The 24,550-nt window shown below is 40.2% G+C and overlaps 1 protein-coding gene across 1 annotated transcript in view; it reads right to left on the reverse strand.

Annotated features, from left to right (window-relative positions):
- The window catches only part of WDR44 (WD repeat domain 44), an 87,755-nt gene that overhangs the window by 12,306 nt on the left and 50,899 nt on the right, over positions 1-24,550 (reverse strand). Inside the window, exons 4-14 of the mRNA XM_018558998.1 lie at positions 22,370-23,012; positions 20,201-20,331; positions 19,771-19,872; positions 19,133-19,269; positions 12,079-12,162; positions 10,037-10,143; positions 9,156-9,307; positions 8,937-9,075; positions 7,496-7,560; positions 6,389-6,505; positions 3,745-3,867 (exon numbers count right to left, since the gene is read on the reverse strand). Coding sequence (XP_018414500.1) covers positions 3,745-3,867; positions 6,389-6,505; positions 7,496-7,560; positions 8,937-9,075; positions 9,156-9,307; positions 10,037-10,143; positions 12,079-12,162; positions 19,133-19,269; positions 19,771-19,872; positions 20,201-20,331; positions 22,370-23,012 — 1,800 coding nt within the window. The remainder of the gene's footprint in view (positions 1-3,744; positions 3,868-6,388; positions 6,506-7,495; positions 7,561-8,936; positions 9,076-9,155; positions 9,308-10,036; positions 10,144-12,078; positions 12,163-19,132; positions 19,270-19,770; positions 19,873-20,200; positions 20,332-22,369; positions 23,013-24,550) is intronic.

Raw genomic sequence — 24,550 nt, forward strand, 5'->3', positions numbered from 1 at the left:
CATTACCCGCTGGGTGCGCGCGAGGGGGGCGTGTCTGAGCGGACGTCTAAAGACGTCCCGCTCAGATCTAGAGAGCTCCCGGCCGGCCGTTTTTTTAACTACAGCCGGCCCGGAGGCAGTTAAGGGTCACGGGGGGACATATACTAGCGTCCTCCCATGACGCACAGTTTAGTATATCGCGAGCTACAGTATGTGTTCCCTCACTTCCCGATCAATAGAGCCGACCTGTGAGAATTTCATTGTCACACATCGGCTCGAACTAGGAGGATGAGAGATTTTCACTCACCTCATAGTTCTCCTTTAATCATACAGCCTGTTCTATGTTAAAGATGCTATGCTAAAGTAAAGAACTAGACTCGGTCAACCAAATATCACAGGGAAACACAGAAGTTGAAAGTAGATTGTGCCACTAAAAAAATATGAGGAAGCAAAAAAAGAAAAAAAACAAAACCTTATTCCTGCCCCATAAAGACAAACCATAAAACGTACCAACTGGCTCTATCTAGATGCAAACACACACATTCTCTCTGTCAAAAGGTTGATGTTGAGGAACAAGAAGTCAATTGCTGTTTTCACTTTAACACTGTCCTGCCCTTTGAGTGCACATGACCCACCCATTGAGGTTGTGTTGAGGTGCTGCCAACCAGGAGGCTCCCTGAGCAGTTGCAAAGTATTACAAAGTCCTTCTCAATGTCATTTTAGGACAGCTTGGGTCCAATTAAACACCTGCCTCTCAGGGAAGATATCTATGACTCTACCTCTAGCCTCTAAGTATTAGCTTGTATAGGCAAAAGGGAACAAAGTAAGTAACATATGCTATTATCAAGTCATCTTGATTTTTGCTATGTACATAAACATGCCTTTTAAATATGTTGCATGCAAGCGCAGACAATCTATATCATCATCATCATCATGGTTTTATTAGCAATCTGCACTTTCCCAACACTGAAACAGTGATCCCCCGATGCAACAAAATAGAAGAATCATTTTGTGAGCAATTACGAACTCTTTTATAGCTACTAATAAAATGAGCTCCAGCCGAGTCCAGACAGCGAGCATGCATTAAAGTATTATAAACATGGTGTTACGCACACAACAACAAAACTATGTTTTACTACAATTAAAATCAATGTTTTTACAATAAAAGAGATTTGTTTTTCAAAAACAAGCTGGAGCGCTCCAATAAACAGAGTTATATAAAGAAGCTCTTAAAAAGACAGTGGGAGGCTATTGCTGCGAATAGTCATTAACTATAACCTAGTGACGCGCATAGAATTTCCGCAATTTAGTCGTCACACTCCAAGAACATGACTAAGTTCCACATTCACCTGACTGGGAGACAGAGAAAATGCTGCATCACAGACTCCACTGGGGATGAAACAGAATTGTTTTCTTAATCATGGATTCAATCGCACAACAAATTGCACATTCAAAAATAAGCCATTATATTAACCCCGGACATAAGCAAAAGCGATTCATCCCTGATTGAGGACCAAGAACTGTTAGTAAGAAGTGAATTAAGCAGAGGATCCTGACAGCTCTTTTTAATGAACAGAAATGTTACTTTAATCACCTTTCTTAACTTGAAGTTTCTTTTTAAAGAGGAATGCCTGAGCTGACACACTGATGACGCCTCATTTGCAGAGATTATCCCAGGTATTACAAGTCTTTTCACTTGAATCTGACATCTCCCAATTTGTTCACTTTTCTCTAATTAAAGAGGGACTTCCAGGCAAAAATATATGGAAACCAGATTTCCTTTATGTATTAGTTTAGGCTGGATTCACACCACGTAAGTTTAATGCACTTGGGTTGACATCTATTTCTTTTAGCGCACTGCATTGCTTTGATGTGTGTTTTTTCCCCACAGCAGAAGCCAATATTCGTTTTCCTGTAGGTTCTTTTCAAAGTGCTGTGGCGCATTATAGTACTTGGCAATACGTTCAATTTCCACCCAGTGAACATCAATGGAGAGTGATGGTATGAAGTGGGCCTATTGGAAACAATCGATGTCAACTTGTCATGGCATTGGGCCTGGGTTGAGCAAGCAGCCCAAAAGATGTGGTGTCAATGGGTCTTCAAAAGTCAAGAAATCATTTTTACTTGAATTGACATGGTGGAATTACTTGGGTTACCCATCTGTCATTATAATCAATTTGCACTAGTTTAACATCAGCAGAGCAAATTCTGATTGGCTACTATAAGTTACTGTGCTTGTGTATTGGAACTTAAAGCAAACATGAAGATCTATGCACCTACTTGATCCAAACAAAGAAATGCAACTACCCGAGTTGATGGGTGGGAACATGCCCCATCTAACCCTCTCTCCTAAGCCACATTTTGGCCCATTAGTGTGACCAACAGTACATTTTAGGAAACAGGATCAGACCCATCAATGCAGGAATGTAATGGGGATGAACCACTAGAGCATGCTGGGTGCCTGGGTTGCTTACAGTAAGGGAGAACCTGATGTGCAGACACTCAGAGGTGCCTGCTATGTGTTGAGTGCTGGGTTGTCAAAACAGATGACACTTCGGGTTTACTTTAAGAAAAAGAACTCCAACTTGGGGGGATTTGTTCACTCTCCCAAAACATGAAAAAAATTACCAGATTGCCCGCTTTCATTTTGTTTAGAGCCAAACTCCAGGGAATAACTACATACACACTAAACATATGTGGGCTGTTTTACTGGCCAAAGAATTTGCATTTCAGCCCATCAAGCCCTCGATAAACACAGCACAGCTAAAAATCGTTGATCTGACTTTTCTGTACTCCAATTATACAATAGAATTTTGTACACCTCAGTGCTCCCAGCCTGTAATTAAACAATAAACGAGCAGCAGCAGCACACATCATTTCTCGTCATTACATGGTCGTGTCTCTCCTTAAGTGAATCGTAATAAAAATGTTTTAAAAATCTGCCTGTTGCTTATACATATTTGTTTCTTTTTAGCCCCGATGAAGGGGGATTATTTGTCCCCTGAACTGTGTTGACTGCTTTCTGTTGTCTTTGTGATAACATTGATCAATAAAATACATCTTTGGCTTCCCGAGACATTTCTCGGCACTCTTTTCTGATTCAATTACTTGTGGATTTCTCAAGCCAGGTACTGGGAGGGCCCTCCACCTTGTGTAGAGCTGCTGAGCTCCGTTTTAGGCCTTGCTTAAGACTCTTTTCTTCCTATGAATGGATAACCACCAGGTCCAGCACCTCACCACTACTTCCATTTGGAGCACATATACACATTTAACCAAGCCTGATTGGTGCTTAGCGTCCCACTCTTAAGCTGGCCATACACTTATAGATTTGCAGACTTTCTATGGTCAGATGGGAAAAAGTGCAACGGATTCCTCCATCTACGCTAAACTGTATGGATGGAGGAACCTCCCACTGGGCCAAGCTTCAGTATCTTGCTAGTCGGCCACGCTGCCTGTAAAGATAACTGAACAATCTGATTGGATGCAGGCATTGCTCAGGTATTCTGAGAGCCAGCTAGCAAGATACTGAAGCTTGGCCAGGTGGGAGATTCCTACATACATGCAGTTAAGTGTAGATGGAGGAATCTGTTGCATTTTTTTCCATCTGACCATAGAAAATCTGCAGATACTCTATAGGGGTATGGCCAGCTTTAGTCTGACAGATACTGTACAGTCAAATCCAGGTAAATATACAAAATACATTTTTGTTTTTTATATCTGGCCTGGCATTCAGGGTTCACTTACAAAGGAAGTTGGCTTACTTACCCTCGGATGGAAAGCTATTGCAGTAACAAAATCTATATGCTGGAAGCAGCACAGACACTCCCTCCTGGATATGTGCCATAGACGAACTGTCTTGTCCATTGATGATGAAAGTAAGAAGTAATTCTGTAAGGGTAAGAATAGCAGATATCATTTTCAGCTCTTTAAAATACAACATGTGTTGTCTTACACAACAGGAACCAGAGTCTAGTCAACTTTCTGATTATGCGCTGCAAAAGGGATCATTACCAGTGGAGGGGCCAGGCTAAGGCATAACTGCCATTTAACCAGAACCTTTGGACTGCTCACTATAATTAGGCAGCAAAATTGACTTTTCGGACAAAAAGAATGACTGTTAAGTATGGTACAGACAAAAATAATGATTGTAGTGTTGTTTTATTCTGCCAGCGTATTGATTAAATACTGCATCTTCACTACTTAATGCAGAGTGTTCAGCTGAATTACAGCTGATCTTTTCATCTGTTGCAACAGCCAATTCAAATGAGAATGTGGTCTTTGAAAATAGGGGAGGTTATGTAAGGTAAGCTTTGATTATAGAGGACAACAAAAACCTGCCCTATGCAAGTAAATGAGCAGCTTCCATATGTATTTACTGTTCTACCTCAGGACTTGTTCAGTGCTTTATAAAAGCAAAAATAAATACACTGTAATTGCAGAACATAACAGAAATCAAAAGGATGAGGACCTGCTCTTTGGAGTTAATAATCTAATACCTAAATGTATAAAAATAACAAAAATATAAAAAAAAAAAAAAAAATCAGAAAAGGATTATGACTAATAGGTCACTGAATCAGGGTCACTAGTAAGCAATACGAAAGTAGAGACTGACCCATGTGTTGGAGGAGTGGGAGGAACAAGCAGTCCAGCAGTTCAGGTAATGAATGGCTAGAGAGTATGACAGGCTTCTATGATGGAGTGCATTCTCAGGAAGCACTTCACGTATTCAATATAAGTAGACAGGCTGACAAAGAACAGCTCATGCTACTCAATGGTAAATGTCTGTGGCACATTTATAAACGTCAAACAATTTCCCCTCTTAAAAGTGTCAGTTCACACAAAACAAATTTCAGTTTGTTGTATCTGAAAGAGCTGAATTTCACATTTACTTTTATCTCATAATAAGATCCCCCTGTTTAGGTTTCCTGTCCATCAACCTGCTGAGGTTCTTCAGTGTGGTGTAATATTTAGCTTTAATCTATACTAGGAATTTGGCAGCTAAAGCAACACTCTCCATTTGCTTTGCATGTAGGAGTTACCCTATCCAGCAAATTATTTGGGACACAAAAACAGAGAAGCTGCTGGAAACTAGAATTGGAAAGAAGAATAGTACCACACTTTTTCCATTAGAAAGAAATGCATTATATTAATATTGTCCATCATCAGAAATCTCCATGTAATCCACACCTAAATGCTATTAAAGCGGTCCTTTACCCATATCTTGAAAATAACAATAAATACACCTTTAAAAATATTTAGCAATGACAATCTACAAACACATACTTCTAGAGAATTGCCGGCTTTGTATTCTTTGCATATCTTATTTCTCTTTTCTTCCCCAGTCTTCTGACAGTGGCCATGTTTACTAAAGGCAGATTACTAGCTCTCCTTTTACTTCCTGGATTTCTGGGACATGTGACTAGGACATATCACTATGCACATCATCTCGGGGGAGGAAAATGCCCCCCCCCCCGAGATATCATGAGATTACAGATGAGATTTCCCAGCAATGCTCTGCTGATGACAAGGCAATCCCAGTGTGCATTGCGTTGGCAAACTCAAGTCATTTTGCCCTTTCAAAACACGAAGTGAATGCTCTGCAAGTGTAAGTATTTCCCAATCACAGTATTTTACACCAGATATGTCTATGTTATTAATAATCATCATACATAGAGGGATGCATTGGTAGAATTGATTTTTGAGTGATAAATACACAGAAATTAAGGAGTTGACAACACCACCATGGAGAGACCAGTACTTATTACTAGCATCATTGCAGGTATAATGGAAGCTTAGTTGAACAACAACATGGAGATTTGGTTTTATATGAACAGATGTGCAGTGAAGGATTCAGTGCAGCCAAAGTGTTCATAAAAGGTGCCAGCTATTTTACAGAGTAGAGAGAGAATTAGGCCTAAAACTACCAGCCATCTGGCCTTCAGCACTAGCAAATGCCAGTGTGGCCATTCTATTATTTTAATGCGCCTCTATATTGTTAATGTAGAAGAAGCTTCCACAATCTGTCTGATCTTGTAAACCCCATTTAAGACTAACATTTCAAAAGAGCCACGCACTAAGCTTGAAGAACAATAAAAGCGTTTAACAAAAACTTAAATAACTTAGGTGACATACATTACATGCCATTGCATTACCCTTGTGTCTGAGGACTATATAAAGCAGCAGATGTTCAGAAAACAAGGATATTTCAAAGTTAAGAACGAAACTCTATTATGAGCCTCATCAGAAGAAACTAATAGACTAATAATAAAAGTGCTAAATCATAAATACTGTAACCCAGCGGAGTCACTGCTTGCTATAAGCAATGGCACCAATTCACAATTTTCACTCAATAAGCTTTAAAAGTCACATGTGACTGAAGAGCCAATATTGCTGTAACGTATGAACTTACTTTGGACCAGGACAAGTCGAGAAGGTCAGCTGTGTGTCCTTTGTATTTACAGAACGGCACCGGACGAAACGGTGCATTTTTATCATCTGAGTCCATATCATCTGCTCCACTGTAAGCCTGCAAAAGTAAATCCAATAAGACAAAAAGAAAAAAGAAAAACACTTTCCCAAAAAGCCTACAGAGGTAAGACAGTATGGCCACAGAGAGATTCACTGGGCCTCATTTATCAAAGGGTCCGGGTTAGCAATATTTTAAGTTACTGTTCAAATACGTCTTTTCAAATTATGGAGATTTGGTTTTGCACAGAAGAAGTGCAGTGAAGGATTCATGAATGGAAGAAAGGAAGTGTGACGCTATAGGTAACACAAATTTAACAACAATCTTCCTATGAGATTATATATGTGCATTAAATGTATTTCAAGTAGGCTGGTTCTTGATAAACCGGCCAAAAATTGCACAGTGGGAACCACTCTCAGCACCCTTCCATCAGCTGATCAAAGAAGCCGGTTGGAAAATTATCGGATGAATGGAGATTGCAGCCAAATCAGCTGCAAGTATTCTGACAGTAGATAGAGGAGCATACATTAAATTCTCATTGCCAAGGTAATTAGAAAGTAAAGATTAGGGATACACCAATACGGATACCGAGTATTTGGGAGAGTACTCGTAGTAGACTTAATACTCCCGATACTTAACCCAATAATGGAACTTTTCGGTATTAGGAATCCGGACAGCGGGTCATCACACGCTGCCCGCCTTCCTGATAGGCCGGGAAGCTGGCTCCATGCTCCCTCGTCAACAGGGAGCTGGCTTCCCAGACAATCAGGAAGCAAGAGGGGAAGAGTCATTACCCACCCCCGGCTTCCTAATTGGCCAGATAGCGGGCTCCATGGCTAATCAGGAAACTGGCTGGTAAGCCATTACATGGGACTTCCGGTATCAGTTTTCAGTATCGGGAGTAGAGGAAAAAAAAAAAATCGGTGTTCATACTTGATACCGAAAAACTGGTATCGGTGCATCCCCAGTAAAGATAATACAGCTTAGTTTTCCAGCCAAAAGAATATTTAGGGGAAATGCAGTGTAACCTGTGTACCCGGAGATACATACCCCACCATCTGTATCAGATTTGGAAGAATTAAGACTTTCCTGAGATGGTGAAGGAGATACTCGCCCTAAAATGAGAAACAATAAAAACAGGTTAAGACATGAGGATGATTTACTTAAAAGAATTGAATGTGTGAAAATGCCATTCAATTATGAAATCATGTGAAAAGAAAATTCCTGTTTACTTATTTTCTCTGCACAACTGGATAATTAAAGTGAATCTTTACACATTTGATTGTATGAATATTCTCAAATTGTTTTTCAGCCTCATAATATTCCTGTTAATGTAGTGCTACTAATCAAACTTTGAAAATGTGCATAAAATGTGCATAAAATAAAGAAGAGGGCAAAAATGTCATAAAACATTTCAAGGTCATAAATAAAAGACAATTCAGAAGGCTGAAGAACGATACTACAAAACACATTTCCATCCAGAATAATAAACCTACAAAACACAGTAACAGCGACCACTCATTTGTTTCCATCAATAAGGAATAATATGGTATCTGTAATCTGAAATGTCTTTCTGTAAAAAAATTAATTTTCATATATCAGAATGAGAACTAGAATTATGAACACTACAGCTGCTTTCACAAAAATGTGTCCCAACATGTGAACGTCGACACTACCAAGAAATGCCAAAGCTCTGCCCAATCAGAACAGCCTGGAAACCGGGTGAGGGCACTGAAGTGAGCCTAAAAGTGAAATTGTCCATGTTCTAGGAAACATCTAGAAATATTTATTGTGCCTAAGCAGTACCATGAAAAATCTACCTTTTGTTTAGAATTCCTCCTGAAAAAATATCAGTGTATTTCCTGGTATGTGAATGTCCCCAGGTAAGCCTCATAGCTGTATATCTTCAGCTTGAGATTTAGGGCACTGCTGCCTCTGCTATTCTAAGAACATTTGGAGTCCGATTTGGCGATATGACTACTGTGCTGCTCACGGGTGGTAATAACTAAACACCCCTTCTGGTGGTTGGGGCTAAAAAGAACTAAAAAAGCCCTCCACCTTATTAGCTAGCGAAAGGGGCATTAGAACCTTCTTAAAACCAAAGGCATTAGCATGTCTCACTTCCATCACAGATCTAAAAAAAATAATAAATATTATATTATTTAATTTTTTAGGATATTAGGCAGTGCCATATAAATCATTCCTTTTTGCCCCTTGGGCCTAATGCACATCCAGAACCACCTGCATTATAGTACAGATACAGCCTAATATTATAGATACAAACTGCATTCAGCTATTTCAGGCTAGTTAACCATCATAAATGCAGTTTATGAAAACCATGGCTGCTGGAACGACTTGACACCTTATGATAATGTCGGCTAAAGAAAAAAAAAAACCCCACTTGAATTAGTGAGAAACACAATAGAGTCTTCTTAAAACAAATGGGATTTGCTGGTCTCACTGAAAACCAAATCATTTAGCAATGTCTTGCCTTCTGTGTTGTATTTGATCCTCATGTTATTAAAATAATCAAAAGCATTTTTGAGAACCCAAATTCTGACAATATTGTCCTGTCCAGCTGAGGCAAGCAGCCGCCCACAGTGAGAAAACTTCATGGTCCACACAGCTCCCTAAAAGAAATGAGAACAGTACATTAAATGACTGGCCAGTACTTTATAATCTTATAGTTGTTAGTAGACGCGAATATTACCATATGTTCTCCACTCAGATCCTGTACCACTTTGATATGCTCAAAGTCATAGGGACCCTTGAAACCATGAGCAGCTTTGAATTTCACAGGTCTGGTATAGGGCATTCCTTCATCATCACTGGACGACTGGTCATCCGGGTCTGTGTGAAAAACTGAGCAGACAGGAAAATAAAAAACCTCATAGCACACAAGCTTAGAAATGTTTTTTTTTTTAACAAACTACAGGTAGAAAACATATTTCATGGTTTTATATTTCATTGTTTCATATTTTCATATTTCAGAATGTCTAGTATTCCAGAGTAATGTTGTCCATACACTAGAATATTGCTTTCTTTCAGCCTGTGAGTTGAATGCAAATAATCTAAAAGATTCTTCCTTCCACACGAACAGCATGGGGGAGAATTGTGTCTAATAATCTAAAGGCCTGCTAATATGCAACATTGTTGTTGTGCATCTAACAAATGGATCTTCCTGATTAGAGGAGAGAACACAGGGCTGGCCTCATTAGCGAGCTGCTGTTCCCTCACTAGCCACACTGAGTGTTGAGCAATCAAATCTGGAAGGGTTAAGCATCAAATTACAGTATGCTTTAAAAAGAGCAGATGGATAAAAAGCAGAAATCGTTCCATTTCCACTTTACATGATATTTCAAATAAATTCAGTAAACATTTACAATGTATTTCCCTATTCATCTTTAAAACAATATGAATGTGGATGTCTCAGTCGTAAGCCTGATATGTACTGAAATGAGCATAAAATAAATGTTACAAACAAGAACATAGAACTGAAGTGCTCATTTTTAAATGTAAAACATTTTAAGACATCTGCTTTAAAAGGGGCAAAGGCATACGGATTATAGATAAATCATGTGGATTACCCACCCTCATCTCTGACACTTTTCACTTTATTCACCGCCCTCTCGCCATATTCTTCTGCCAGATGTTTTGCTCTTTTCACCTTTTTTCCTAAAAATTTCTTCAGTTGGGTCCTTGAAACAGAGAGACCAATGTAAGAGCAACAAAAATGCACTCAACATACAAAAGTACATTTACGGTAATCTTACTCTAGCATACATTTAAAGCGTATGTACAGTATACGCTAAACTTTTGATTTCGTTTTGGATAGAGTAAAGAAGGATTTAAACCCCATGAGGCTAGTTTTTACTGTGTCCCACTGAGGAGATACCCCCTTTACCTCCTGTCCTGGAGACACAACAGAAAATGAGAGGACACTCACAAATCTCTCCAGTGAGGGCATAAATGGCAGGTAAACCTGGCAGAGGTTCCCTCCTTTCCATCTTTATCCAAAAGCTGAAACAAAACAAATTTGGCTATAGATATACCTCTAGTCAGGGCTTGACAAATTTTCTTTGAATCCAGGAGCCAGCTAAAAAAACTTAGGAGCCAGGTTTTTTTCACAAGGGTGTTTCGTGGTGGATGGGGGGGCTTTCATTTTCTTTTTTGGTATTTTAAAACTTTTTTTTTTAAATCATTGGAGATGAAAGGTTCTCTTTAAGGTGACATTAGGGGTCTATCAGACCCCTAGTGTCACCTTTCCAGTTCAATAGCTTTAGCTGGGGAATGACAGCTGCCTCACAACTGAATGTAAACCTAGTAGGCAGTGGCTGGGAGCAATAGCCAGCCTGCTATTGGCTATTTCAAACTGCAATAGCCAATGGCAGGCAGACTATCGCACCAGCACACTGCCTGCCGTCAATCAGCAGAGGAGGGGACCTGAAGGAGAAAGTTCTCCTTCAGGTCCACCTCTGTTGATTAACAGCAGACAGCAATCTGTGTCCCTCTGACACAGACTGCTGTAGCCGATTACAGCCTGTGAGGAGAGACCGCTGATAGTCTGAAGCGGGTCGAAGAACGGCAGTTATTGCAGTGGCGGCGGGAGATGAAATGGAATGTACAATAAATGCCTAGTAGCTTTCTGTAACCCCCGACACACACACACCTGTGGTCAGCTGTCTCCTCTGCCGGGACCAAGAAGATACTCTGCTTTACCCCAAACTTCCTGGCCCTTGGGGAGGGTACTGAGGGCAGAGGAGCCATAGACTCCTTCTGCCATCAAAGTGTGACTGTGTTAGAGGGGGGTGGGGGGGGTGCATGGCTTGCCACAAGCTGTGTGTCTCTATGGATGCATGCAGCTAACTGCAGGAACGTGCGCGCACAGGTGTCTCCTCATGATGGAGACACTCGCACACAGAGTTTAAAAACATTTCAAAAAGAAACAAGTCATTTATAATCAAGTCTGGCTCTCATAATAAAAACAATAAAATAAGGCTTAATATCACTTTGTCAATTTTTTTTAAATATAAAGACTTGTGGTGTTCTTCCTGTTTCGGAGAGCTAAAGGTTACTGTAAGAATCCAGTGAGGAGGTGTCCATAGACATGAGATCAAGGTTTCTGTAAGAATCCAGTGAAGAGGTGTCCATAGACATGAGATCAAGGTTATCTGCAGTTTTTGGAAAATTATCCAATGTCTGTGAGGCACTCATAGGCCCTATAAGCCAAGGTTTCTTGGGGGGGGAATGTGAACGGAGAGATTCGGCCAGCTTTAGGAAGGTTGTAGAGAAACCCCTGAACAAAGCCCAGCACCGTATAATTCAGATCAGTTATGCATTACTATACAACAGTTGGTAATAAAGAGGGGGCAGCAAACATTATAGTCAACTTGTCAAGAATATCAACATGTCCAAACAATACTGCCTGAGTGAAGGTAACCTATGGTGCCTGCAACTACCTGATAATTCAGGAGCCACAAAGAGGCAGGCTTCAGGTGCTTATCATTGTTCAATGATACAACTACAATGGTGTCAGATTATTTTATGCTGCAACACAAATGCATGTTTTCACTCTCAATACAGCTTATAGGAAAAATAGAAAAATTAAGCAATAACTACTGTAAGAAAATTACGTTTTCTGCTTCAATTTTCCTCCATCTGTATCTGTTTGATGAGGTTGCATCTTCTCTTCATCATCAGATTGTGCAGCATCATTACTAGAGTAGAAGAAAAAGGCAGGAAAATCAATGATACTGATATTGAATGCTGTCACAACTCACAACATGCCATGGGATACAAAAGGAAACAGGAGATTTTCAGAGCTAACATCTCTCACCAAAGGTATTCCCATCAACAACTATAATTTACTAATCTGCTTCCTGGCTACCCTGGCTGTATCATTAATGCTGTATATGTCACTATTCCAGTTTAGCTTTAATATTAGAACTTTACACATTTCAATAAGTAGGCTGTAAGAACATGTTAAAAGGAGAACTATGAGGCGAGTGCTTTTCACTCACCTCATAGTTCTAGCATACTCCAGATACTGGCACAATATATACCTTCCATGATCATGCATTAAATATGTGCAATGTAATATTTTCCTTTTTAGTGTCCTGAATAGGTAAAGTGGTTCCATTGCTAACCGAACATCTGCAGTAACCCAACAACCGCATTAAAACAGTGCAACTACATGACTTGCTGCAGTCCCCAAGGAAAGCAAAGAATTAAGTTCTATAAACTCTGGCATATCAGCATCTCTGTTAGTGCTTGTGTAGATGGGGTTTAGTTCCCTTCAGAATGGCTTTTCTGTTGATACAAGTCAATAGGAATGCAAAACAGATTGCTGCAGCTTAGCAGCTCAACTACAGAAACTCAGCAGCATCTCAAACTGATCTTAAATGTAAGGTTATGCACTTGAATATGTGCTGTATTTGACTATCTGCACAAGCCCTTGCAAGCTCTACTCCTATTGATGATGCTGACCATATACTTGCTACATACATAGTACTGTCTATTGTCTAAAGGAGAAAGCCTACTAATGTTGGAATATTGGCAAGAGATACAAGATATCTTAGATTTTTGAATAATTCAATTGCCATCGGTGGGGTGGAGAAGCCACACTTCTGTGACAGCTATAGTCTTTTAAAACCTCAAATAAGATTTTGTTTAAAAAAAAAGTGCGTTTCTTTCTGGAAAATACATTGGGATTTATAACATTTCATCTAAATCCAAGAACAAAAACGTTATATCACAGCTTACCGTCCATAAAAGGTGCCCATACACTGGTAGAATTCCGGATGGTTTTTAATGTACCGGCCGAAATTTGCACAGTGTGTGGGTAGCTGCCGACTACCTTTCAGCTGGGGCTGGAAAATCTCTGTGCGATCAGAGTCGGCAGCCAATGAGCTGAGCGCTTCGATTGGGTATTCCGACAGGTATCGGCGGCACCTGTCAGAATAAGATGCATACAGTGGCGATTCCTCGATCGGCATGCTGTTTGTGTTGATGGAGGAATCAGGTAAACTTTTTTCGTTCAGCCCGCGAGTTGAACAAAAAAAATTGATAGGTGTATGGCCAGCCTTAGATGTGGTGGCTGCATTAGTTTCTTTACCGTTATAGTCACCTGGTGATCCCGCCACACTTCCTGTCCTATTCTTGTTCTGGAGACAACTACAAATGTTGGGTTTTCTCTCATTTTCTATCTCAAAGACAGCGGTCACCAGGACAAAAAGGAAATAGTAAGTATCCCTAACAACAATCCAGAAATTAATAAAGCCTGAAAGCAGCTCTAACCTCTCACCAGTGGCTTTAATTTAGATTTTACTGTCTGGCTCTCAAATTTATTATTAGTGATTAGCAAACATGAGCTACCACTGACCGCAAAATAAAAAAGGTAAAAAGGAGGACACGCAAAGAAAAGGCACGGAGAGAAAGGGGAAAATGGGATGGTAAAAAAAAAGGTTTTAAAAAAAAGATTGTTTTGTTCAAGGATTTGCTTTAAAAAAATAAAAAAAAATTGAATAAAATAAGATCAGCACACAAAATAATTCTTATGAAATAAATAGCCTCTTCATCTATTCTTCTAAAGAACATTGTATTAGATTTGCAGTAACACATAAAGGAAGCAAGTCAACAGATAACTGGATTACAAACTCCAGTGATGACATTAGCAGAAACTTAATTATGTAATATAAAGCACATAAAACCAAAAATGGCCAACAATAACATGGACAATCACATATTGTAAACAAAACGTCACCCAGAAATATATAGCTGTATAGAGAAGGGCTCATCAAGACAAGAGCAAATGTAGCAAAGTACCATTCAACTTTTTCAACCATTCTAATTTTGACATTTGTCAGCGGTGCAAGGGAAGTTCCCTTCACTTCTGTGGGATAAACCGGTGAACTCTGAAGGACAGAGTGCATCTAGATTTTCTTTGCGTTGGGTACAATGTGTCCCTATTGTATGCATGACAGAAAAAGTTATTGAACGCTACAAAACAGGTGAACGAAGGTTTTCCAGTACTTATGAACAAACGTCAAATTAGGATGAACACAGTAGGGATATGGACAAGTGTTAGAGTAAACCAGACCCGAGAACCTTCCTCTAGCCAGTAAAAAAGGTGAAATTTCCAGCCAGCAACCCAGAAAATCATTTTCCAGCTTCAGGAACAATAGACTTCCTGCAGTACAGAAAGCTGCAAATTGACTTTGCAGTTAAAGCCACATGCCATTAATCAGCACGACCTCGTTCTCCCTGAAAATCAGCAGGATACGTGCCAGCGAAAGACCCGCTCGAGCTGGTGTGCTGCAAATCTAATAGACCTTGGCCCTGCAGTTGCATCTCCGCCCACCTCTCCTACTGGCCAATCACAATATGAAGCCTGGTGCCATTTGCTTTGTGAATGGCCAGGAGGAGAGTAGGGTGGAGATGTGATTGCAGCTCTAATATCTATGAGACCTGCAGCGCTACAGTCAGAGCGGGCACAGAAGCTAAGTGGTAACTGGACTTTCCCTGGCATGTACAGGTGAAACTCGGAAAATTAGAATATCGTGCAAAAGTTCATTTATTTCACTAATGCAACTTAGCCGTCTACCAGGAGATTTTGGAGCACTTCATGCTTTCTTCCACAGACGAGCTTTATGGGGATGCTGACTTCATTTTCCAGCAGGACTTGGCACCTGCCCACACTGCCAAAAATTTTCTGAAATTGTGGATCTGGGTTTTCATGAGCTGTAAGCCATAATCATCACAATTATGACAAATCACGACTTGAACTATCTTGCTTTGCATGTAATGAGTCTATCTCATATATTATTTTCACCTTTTAAGTTGCATTAGTGAAATAAATGAACTTTGCACGATATTCAAATTTTTCGAGTTTCACCTGTATACTGATGATTTGCAATGAGAAGGTCCCAGGTCTAATTATGGCAGGTGGCTTTACAGCAAAGTCACTCTGCAACTTACTGAACTGCAGCAAGTTTACTGTGATCAAAATTGGGCTTTAAGATACAGGTACCAGTGACGCGCTCCCCCTTGACCAACTTCGCAACGTCATGTCAGAGTTCCAAACATCATCTTGGTATCTCAATGCCAAACTCTCACACACTTTGGGAGCCCTAGATGTACTCTAGACCCGCCCGGAAGGGTCTTTAGGTCATTGTTAGTGAGACACTTACCCTTGGTGCACTCTCAATCATTTATTGGTTTGTTTGTTTTTTTATTTCTTTTTTATACATGATTACAAGACACCCCTTGACATTTGATTAGTCCCACATGAAACTGAAATTGGTATACTCCGAATATGTGGAAAATATGCTGCTGCAGGTACTGGCAATATTGCTTTTCATGCTTTTTTGTACCCCAGGTAGTGATTGTAGCTTAATTCCTTAATGTTTTAGTATGTTTTCTTCTGTTTTGGAGAGGAGGCCTTAAATCCTATTCGACATAGTGTCATTGCATACACGGCAAGGGGACGTAAAATACTCTGATCATACCGACACATGTTTTCTCAAATGTTCTCCATCTGTTTACAAAACTGGTCGATTGCTCCTCGCTGTGTATGCCCATCCCTTACTATGATATGGTACCCTCTTGTATTATTGTTGCACGCTTTAGTTATGTTATGTATTCATTGAAAATCCAATAAGCAATACATGCTTTAAAAAAAAAAAAGATACAGGTACAGCCTAGTAGAATGAGTCAACTGCTCACACTTTAGATCTTGTGATGACTCCAGTGGTGAGATTTCCCCCCCACTATAATTTCCAAATAGGTTTCTGTCCACCTTGGCGTCTACTTCACCCTGCTAAAAATAGGATTTTTGTACTCACCGTAAAATCCTTATTCTCTCCGTTCATTGAAGGACACAGGCAACAGATCGTAGATCCTGAATGGTAGGGTATCGTCGTCCGGCCGGACCCAAACTGCCTGACCCTAAAGCCGGGCCGACCAATGAAGGAGATAAAGAGCGAATCGCCCGAAGTTCCAACACAGTTGTTGACAGACGGAGCTCCTCCAGCGACCAACGACGCTGCACGGCCACGAATGGACGACCACCGGCGAGACCGCAGCAGCCGTACTCTGGAACAAAAGGTGCAGGAGCTTGTCCTGAGGGAGAAAAAAAAAAACCCGGGTCGCGACAGTGTCCAGAACCAGTCCCAGATACTCCAGGCGTGGAAAAGGCACCAGGCAAGACTTCCGGAGGTTCAGGAGCCAACCGAACTCCTCCAAGGACTGTTCCGGGACCTCCAGAGCCACCAACAGAGAGGAGTGCGAATCCGCCCGCAGAAGCAGATCGTCCAGGTAGCCCACGATCGAAACCCCCCGACAACGCAACAGCGCCAGAATCAGGGCAAGCACCTCGGTGAACACTCGCGAAGCAGGCGCCAGCCCGAAAGGCAGCTCCACCAAAATGAATATGCCACCGCGAAACGGAGATATCTCCGATGAGACGCAGGGTACCCTCATTGCTTATGATGCATTTTATATGATCTACAAATCAGATTTTGACATTACTATACAGAAGGGTGGTAGGTAAAATGGATATACAGTAGTGGCATTGTTATGACCAACAATTTTGCACTGCATTATTTCTAGAAATACAATAATAATTACAATGAACATTTTTATGTACTATCTTCTATGCCTATATCATACAGCTGTATGAATTGCACAGCTCCTGCTGGAGAAAGAGAAGAGTAGCTATTACTGAGACATGGTTGACCGCATGATGCTTTTAGTACTGAAAAATGACCACATGCTTTTAGTACTGAAAAATGTCTATTAATGCTAGTTTATGTGGTTTTGTAGCCAAGCCATATTCCAGTTAATGGCACATATCTTACAGATGGAAGCGATATCTACTAAGTGGAAAGGGAGCTTCCCATGAAAAGGCAATTCACTTCTGGAGATACATCCTCAAATCGTACTATTTCAGAAGGTTGGTGCCAGGAAATATGTTTTTTTTCCAGCTTTGTAAAGTAATGCTTTATGGATTTTTTCTTGCAACTGTTAAAAAGGTGCCCATCAATAAGATTAACACTTCAAATGATTTAGCAGAGCACATGCACTTTAAAGAGTTAAAAGTAAGCTTGTTTGCCATAAGTGCTACCTCATGTCACCTAAAGCCTCGGCAGTCTAGATTACACATTATCCTGCTACTATGAGCACTGTGGGCGTTTCCAGTCAAAGACCACATAGTGATCATTATATTTAATCATACAGATCATGTCAGGCAGACTTGCAATGAGATGAGAATCAAAAACGTACATGCATTCTGAAGCACAACTAAGCTAGAAGCAAAACCTGCATATGTAATGAGTAAATATGGCTGCCCACCTATACACAAACACTATAATTTAAACTGTTAAGACCACTTCCACTATGCTGGTCACCCTCACATATGATGTAATACACAGGAGCCTGCGTGGTGCCAAAACTTCACTTTTTTCATGCGATCCATAGTCAACAAAAGTCAAAGACATTTTGGTGAAGATTCTGGTGTGCTGGTGACTTGCTCTCCATGTTGCATTCAGTAGCACCATCCGCTTGTCACTACAGGACCCACCAAGAGACAACAGAGGATATACCGGTTAGGTGTGCAATGGAATATCTGCATTTAACCCCAAAGAGAAACACCAGTTTTTATGGGCAACACAAACTGTCTATGGCATTGTCTTGCCCTGGACTATCTGCCAGAACAATCTGATCTAGTTCCAAAAAACTCTGCCCACTTTGCCTAATCTGTTAGAAAAATAACAATAAGCTATGTGGGCAACCTCCACCTGTCTCCAATCAGTCTTACACCCGTTCAGAGACCCTGTATTGTTGAAAGAGGCATTATCTGCAGCTTTAATAATCTTTACACACGTAACAGGCCAGACATCTGTCATGCCACTTGACGAGACAAACTTAAATAGACACTGTCACTTACACTTGCCCAGACGAGACAAACTTAAATAGACACTGTCACTTACACTTGCCCAGACGAGACAAACTTAAATAGACACTGTCACTTACACTTGCCCATACAAGACAAAGTGACAGTACCTTCCATTTGACAGTACTATGGCCTGAACAATCACCAGGACCAAACACAGGGAGATGCAACAACATCATCCACTCAGGTAAGGAAGGTCTGACAGTAGACATTACCTGGGGTGGACTCCTGCAGTGGGGAGTCAGAAAGGCAGCATGGATTAGGCAATTTCATCTTGCAAGTGAGACTGGCTTTAAGGAGACACTGTGATTTTGCCTGGAATGGGCAGGTGAACGTGTTTTTTTAAATGCAATGGCAAAAATTGAAGTATATATTCTGTTTGTGTGCAATTTTTACTTAAAATACAGTTCTCTAACATTTGTGCCAGGTTTCATTTTTTCAATGATTTTACAATGCTTTTTACAAGGTCTTTTATAGCAACTGGCCAAATAAACTTTCTAGGGAGAACACAGATTTTATATTGCTTTTTAAAACTACTCTGGGTGCTAATAGGTTGCTAGAAACATGTTACTATGATTGGGAAATTTATCCCTGACTTTGGTTGGTGAAAAGTTCTCTTTAAAACAAAACAGAACTAGCAATAATCAATTAAAACTCAACTTGCACAAGTATAGTACAAAGAAAAATCAGGGGACTGGATTACCTTTTGAAATTTCCAACACTGTAGTAGCTCTTACCTGACATATTCCTTGGTTCTCCTCATGATATGCAATGTCAGTGGATTAATGCCAGTTGGAAGTTTCTCCTCTGCCAAACTCAGAGGGATTTCCTCTCCAGTGTCCAAGTTTTTTATCATTACGCTGGCCAAAATCTCCTGAAAATAACAAATCTTAATGAATGACTGAATCTAGTACTACACAAATCTGACATATTTGTAGGACAATTTGACTTAGCGAAGGCCTTGATCATACTGACTTTATAAAAAGCATTTACCAATCGTTTTCTCAGTGGTTCAACAAATGCCAAGCAAACCCACCTAATTTTTCTTAATTTATCTGGAACAGAATGTAGGTGTTCTGATAGGATGTTGGATTTGCTTGACAGTCTGTGCAAAATGGGTTAGAACCACTTGCCAAGCAGTTTCATTTAAATCTTCCCAATTGGAGCCAGATGGCAAAAATAAATATTTTTTTTAACCATTCCCCACTTTACGCAAAATAAATGCTGGCTTTGAATATACATTAACTATACAAGTCTTGTTAATGGCCCCAGACAGAGCCTATTTGTACCTGAAAAATAATGAGACTGGCATAATTTCAGATTTTATATAAATAAACATGGTGTCTACTATATAAAACATAAGAGTCAGCATTACCTCATCTGTGAGCTCTCTTCCCGAGTTAGACCGGGGCCTCTGGGGACCAGAACTTTCTGTTGGCGAACTGGACAGCTGACCATCCGCTGCCTTTCCATTCTCCTAAAAGCAGGTTTACAGACACACTTTAATACAATGTAATTTGTTTGCAACAGTGCTGGACTAGTCTAGTATGTTGTCTGCATATGAATCAGAAATACTGACACTTCATGAATGAGACACATTTACTGAAGCATCTGTGAGAGATAATAATCTCAAGTCTGTGTCCAGCCACAGAAGATCCTCCATTAGCATTATGGGTAAATGAAACAGAAGATCTCCTTTAGAATAGGCAAATGAGCTCTTTTCACAGACTTCTTCGTATAGGAGGCACAGTGCATCTCTGCTGCCCCAAAAATGTAGTAGGTTACTCCATCTGAAACACACTGACCTGAGCAGTAACCACTTTATCCCCGCTTGTTGCACTAGCAAGATCCAGAGAGGGCTGACAATCCCTATTTAATGCCTCTGCCATAGCGTTTGGGGTCAGGAGCTCTCCAGGAAGAAAGCCATCCTTTGTAACTGCAAAAGGAAAAATATAGGTCAGGAAACAGTCTACAATAAACAAGCAAACAAAAAATGTAATTGTAATACCTGCAGAGTTACAGCTGCGAATGGATTTTAAAGGCCAACATACATTTTCACTTTATTTAATTTAGCTTGTGAAAAAGATAAAAAAGGTAACAAAAGATGGACAGACAACAGCCCCCCGAAAAAAAAAGCTGTATACTAGCATTTCCAGCTTGTGAACAGGTTAATGGGGACCTGTAACCTATTTTACAGCCACACTCCAATTTAATATACGCGAAAACACTAACAGCGATAATATTTTGTTCATAAAAAAAAGGGAATAGAAAGTACCATTTATTTTCCTTATTCCTTTAGCGGAGTAAATAATCAGAGACAAGAGCAGATGCCTTGCATAAAGAAGCACCATGGTTTAATACAGGGTTTGCTAAACTTGGTCCGTTTTGCACATCTGTCTTGTCTTACATCTAAGCAAAAAAATGTCTGATGGTAACTTCTCTTGCATTCAGATTTTAATGCAGGCTATACAATTAAAACTACACCTTTATTTGTATTAATTAATTCAAAAAATAATAATTTAAAAGCCAGGTACCATGAGTTGTCTGCACAAATATATTATTTTTTTGTTCTCAAGTGACCTTTGGAACATTGAAGGAGCCCCTGAACAAGAACAACTTAATATGTAAACTGTGACTTGCAGATCTAAAAGGCCTCCGTATGCCTCATGTATCCCTCAATCCAGCATGCATGTCTAATTGATGTATGGAGATAAGTGCATATTGCAGGTGAGACACAAATCCAAGACACTTCTGCATATTAGGTGCACCGGGTTTTGGAGGATCTTGGAGGCACTCAGGATGACACTTAGCAGTGCAAACTCCGCATTTAAATATGTCCCCCTTGTGGAAAATACTGCATAAAAGTGAAAAAAGAGACACCTTTAGAGGGGTACACAGATATACATTCCCCTTTCCTCCAGCTTACATAGTGCAAGTGGTAAAGACATACTCCTGCGAATAAGATCCCAAGGAATGCTGAGTACTCCAAATCTCGTGAGAAAATGCTACATCATAGTGCTGGAAGTGTACTTCTTTTCAGCGAGATTTGGGATACTCAACATTTCCTAGATCACGCCGGAAGAAAAAAAATCATCACCTTGCCTAGGCACCGTGAGCAGAAGCCAGAGCAAAGGGGAGTTTATCATCTAACTTTTTACCCCCTTACAGTTGTCTCTTTTAAGAAAACTGTAAAACAGACCACACACACACACACCAAAGGTTAAGTGCTCGTTTTCATCTGGGGTGTAAAATAAAGTTAAACTCACCTAAAAGTCGCAGCCGGCTGGCTGTTAGAGCACTTCATCCAGCCTGTCTCCTCCTCCACTCCAGCGATATAATGTCCCTTGGTGTCATCACGTCTTGTACAATGTGTATTTTTTAAGACCATAAGAATAAATTGTTACCACAGTTCTTCTTTAAAACCCTACTATAGCGAAACTTTTATTTTATTTTTAGATGGAGTGGAGAAGGCTTAGAACCTCTGCCAAGTTCTTATTACTTTTTTTGTGTATCAATTAGGGACGTTTTCCCACACTATCCATCTTGGCGATACCCTGCTAAAATCTCAGCCTTTGAGAGGTAATCTCCCCAGTAGTGACATAGAAAGCAATAAGATACTGATAGATGGTCAAGCCTCTTTAATGCGGTTTGTGTCTGTGTTGGAAATTTATCCTCGCACTTTCTGTGAGACAGGAAATGAGGGAAGATATTTCCAAACAGAACACAGACATCAATAACATTTGACCAATGATTTCTAGTCTATGACAAAGTTTGGCTGGAGTAAGGCTTGTATAAAGGTCAACACCATGACAGATGTAGCATAAACCATAACAGGTGTTTAAAAAAGATCAACCTTTAGTGAGATTCTCCTTCAAGCAATACTTTTTATAACTCGATTTTTAAACATAGCGTATTGATCCAAGAAAAATTTTAATTTACTTAACACTGTTTGAATCATCCTGGTGAATACTTACAGTCTAGACCTGAAGATCTTGGGCTCTCATAGTCAGGATCATTTTTCTTCTTACGTGGTGGTGGTGCTGGCCTCACAGGTGGTGGCGGCCTTGGTGGAGGAGCATTTAAAGGAGCTGTGGGACGTGAGGGGCCCGGTTTTTTAGTGCTTGCTACTATGTCAGGCTCAACATTAATCTGCCGAGGAGGCTTAGCAGGTGGTAACTGCTCTACAGCTTCAGCAAAAGGTGTCTCATCGGGCACAAAGTCCATAGTTTCTTTATCCTTGTTTTCTTTAAGCTCCTCATACTCCGATACCTTTTCTTTGTATTCTTTCTTTTCTGAGATTTCGAGACCTTCTGTTTGCTCTATAATTTCAACAATTTTAGATGTTTCTACCAACTGTTCAATGAGAGGGATTGAGATGTCATGCGTTTCGCTTTGTTTTGACCCCGAATATTCATCAAGTTCTTTATGGCGTAGTACTTCTGCATCATCGTGAAAGGTTGTTTCAGTGATCACCAGTATAGGGATGTTCCGCGAAAGTGCTGGATCAGTCTCTACAGAGTCGCTTGAATTATTTAACGTTACCACGTTTTCAGTTGCATTAGGGCATTCATCTACGACAATGGATTTTTTACTTTCTTCAATAATGCGCTCAATAATCTACCAAGACATTATTTTAAAAACATATTTTATAAAACAGTAAGCATTAGAATATCATCATGGCAATTCGCTTGCTCACAAATTGTTTCATTAAAAGCTGAAATCAGCAGATCTTAAAAAACTAAATTTATTGCCGTTGTGCGTTTCTTTAACCCATTCGCTGCCACTGTGGTAATGGATACCACAGAACAAAACCACTTTAGCTGGCCAGCACAGTATCCCTTTTTTGCTTGCATTCCCAATTTGCTATAAGCTTATGGACACTTCAGCAACCATGAACTTATAGCAGCATGGTCCCCCCTGCTTTGCTGAGTAAATGCATAGCTACGAACAGCGGCTGACAGACAAAAGTGAAATATTAGGGGTCTGTTCAGATTTCTGATATTTTACTAAAGCCCCAATAGTATATATTAGAGAAAAAAAAAAATAGAAAAAAGAAATCAAGTCACAGCTTTGCAATGCAGGAATGTGCACAACATTGCATAAGTTGCAGCAGTTGCTGCGGTGCCATCTATTGTTTATGGCACCCCAATGAACCTTGCTAAGGCTGGCAACACACCTATAGATTATCTGCAGATTTTCTATGGTCAGATGGAAAAGGTGCAACAGATTCCTCCATCTACGCTAAACGGTGTGGGGGCGAAGGTATCTCCCACTGGGCCAAGCTTCAGCATCTTGCTATTTCCCCCCACTGGCTCTTAAAATACCTGAACAATGCATGCATCCAAATTGTTCAGGTATTTTGAAGCTTGGCCAAGTGGGAGATTCCTCTAGCCGCGCAGTTTAGTGTAGATGGAGGAATCTGTTGCACTTTTTCCATCCGATCATACAAAATCTGCAGATAATCTGTAGGTGTATGGCCAGCTTTAGACACTTGCACTGCAGTGCAACACAGTACTGGTAACTTATTACCATGCGTTGTACTGCACCTGTTTTTTTTTTTAACACCAAAGGATTTCTGTGCGCTGGACCGGCCATTCAATTTAATAGGCTGCCCTAACGCAAAGCATGTTAAAAGCACATAAAAACATATGCATGTGAACCTAGACTTAAACACTGGATTTTGTCCAGCCAGGGATTCCAGCTATACTTGAGGGAACCTAATGGTATCCCTTTTCAGCTTGGGAAATATAAGCATAAATATGAAGTCTCAGAAGTCAAGGAAAATCTGCCCACCAAATGATAATTCTATGTATATATATGAAGTGAACCTGCATGCTTGTGCACATGTAGACAAATATGCCCTACAGACATCTCCACCCATAGCCTCTCTTTAAGGAAAACGGTGATCAGCTGGGAAAAATCCAACCATTGCCTGTGCCCCAAAGACAGCTGTTCCATATGATGTCTTCCATAGGCAGGTAAAGATTACAGGTATAAGAACATCCCATGATCCAGACACCGATGAGTTTAATGACGGAAGACAACTACTAGAGGGCATCTTTATATGTATGCTACCACAAAAATCGGTAGTGGATAGGAAAAGTAGAATGCCCTTTTAAAAATAAGCAAGTACTGATATGTATTCATTCCCGGTG

The sequence above is a fragment of the Nanorana parkeri genome, unplaced genomic scaffold (assembly GCF_000935625.1).
Source record: "Nanorana parkeri isolate BGI_ZX_2015 unplaced genomic scaffold, ASM93562v1 scaffold373, whole genome shotgun sequence".
Taxonomy (NCBI): Eukaryota; Metazoa; Chordata; class Amphibia; order Anura; family Dicroglossidae; genus Nanorana; species Nanorana parkeri.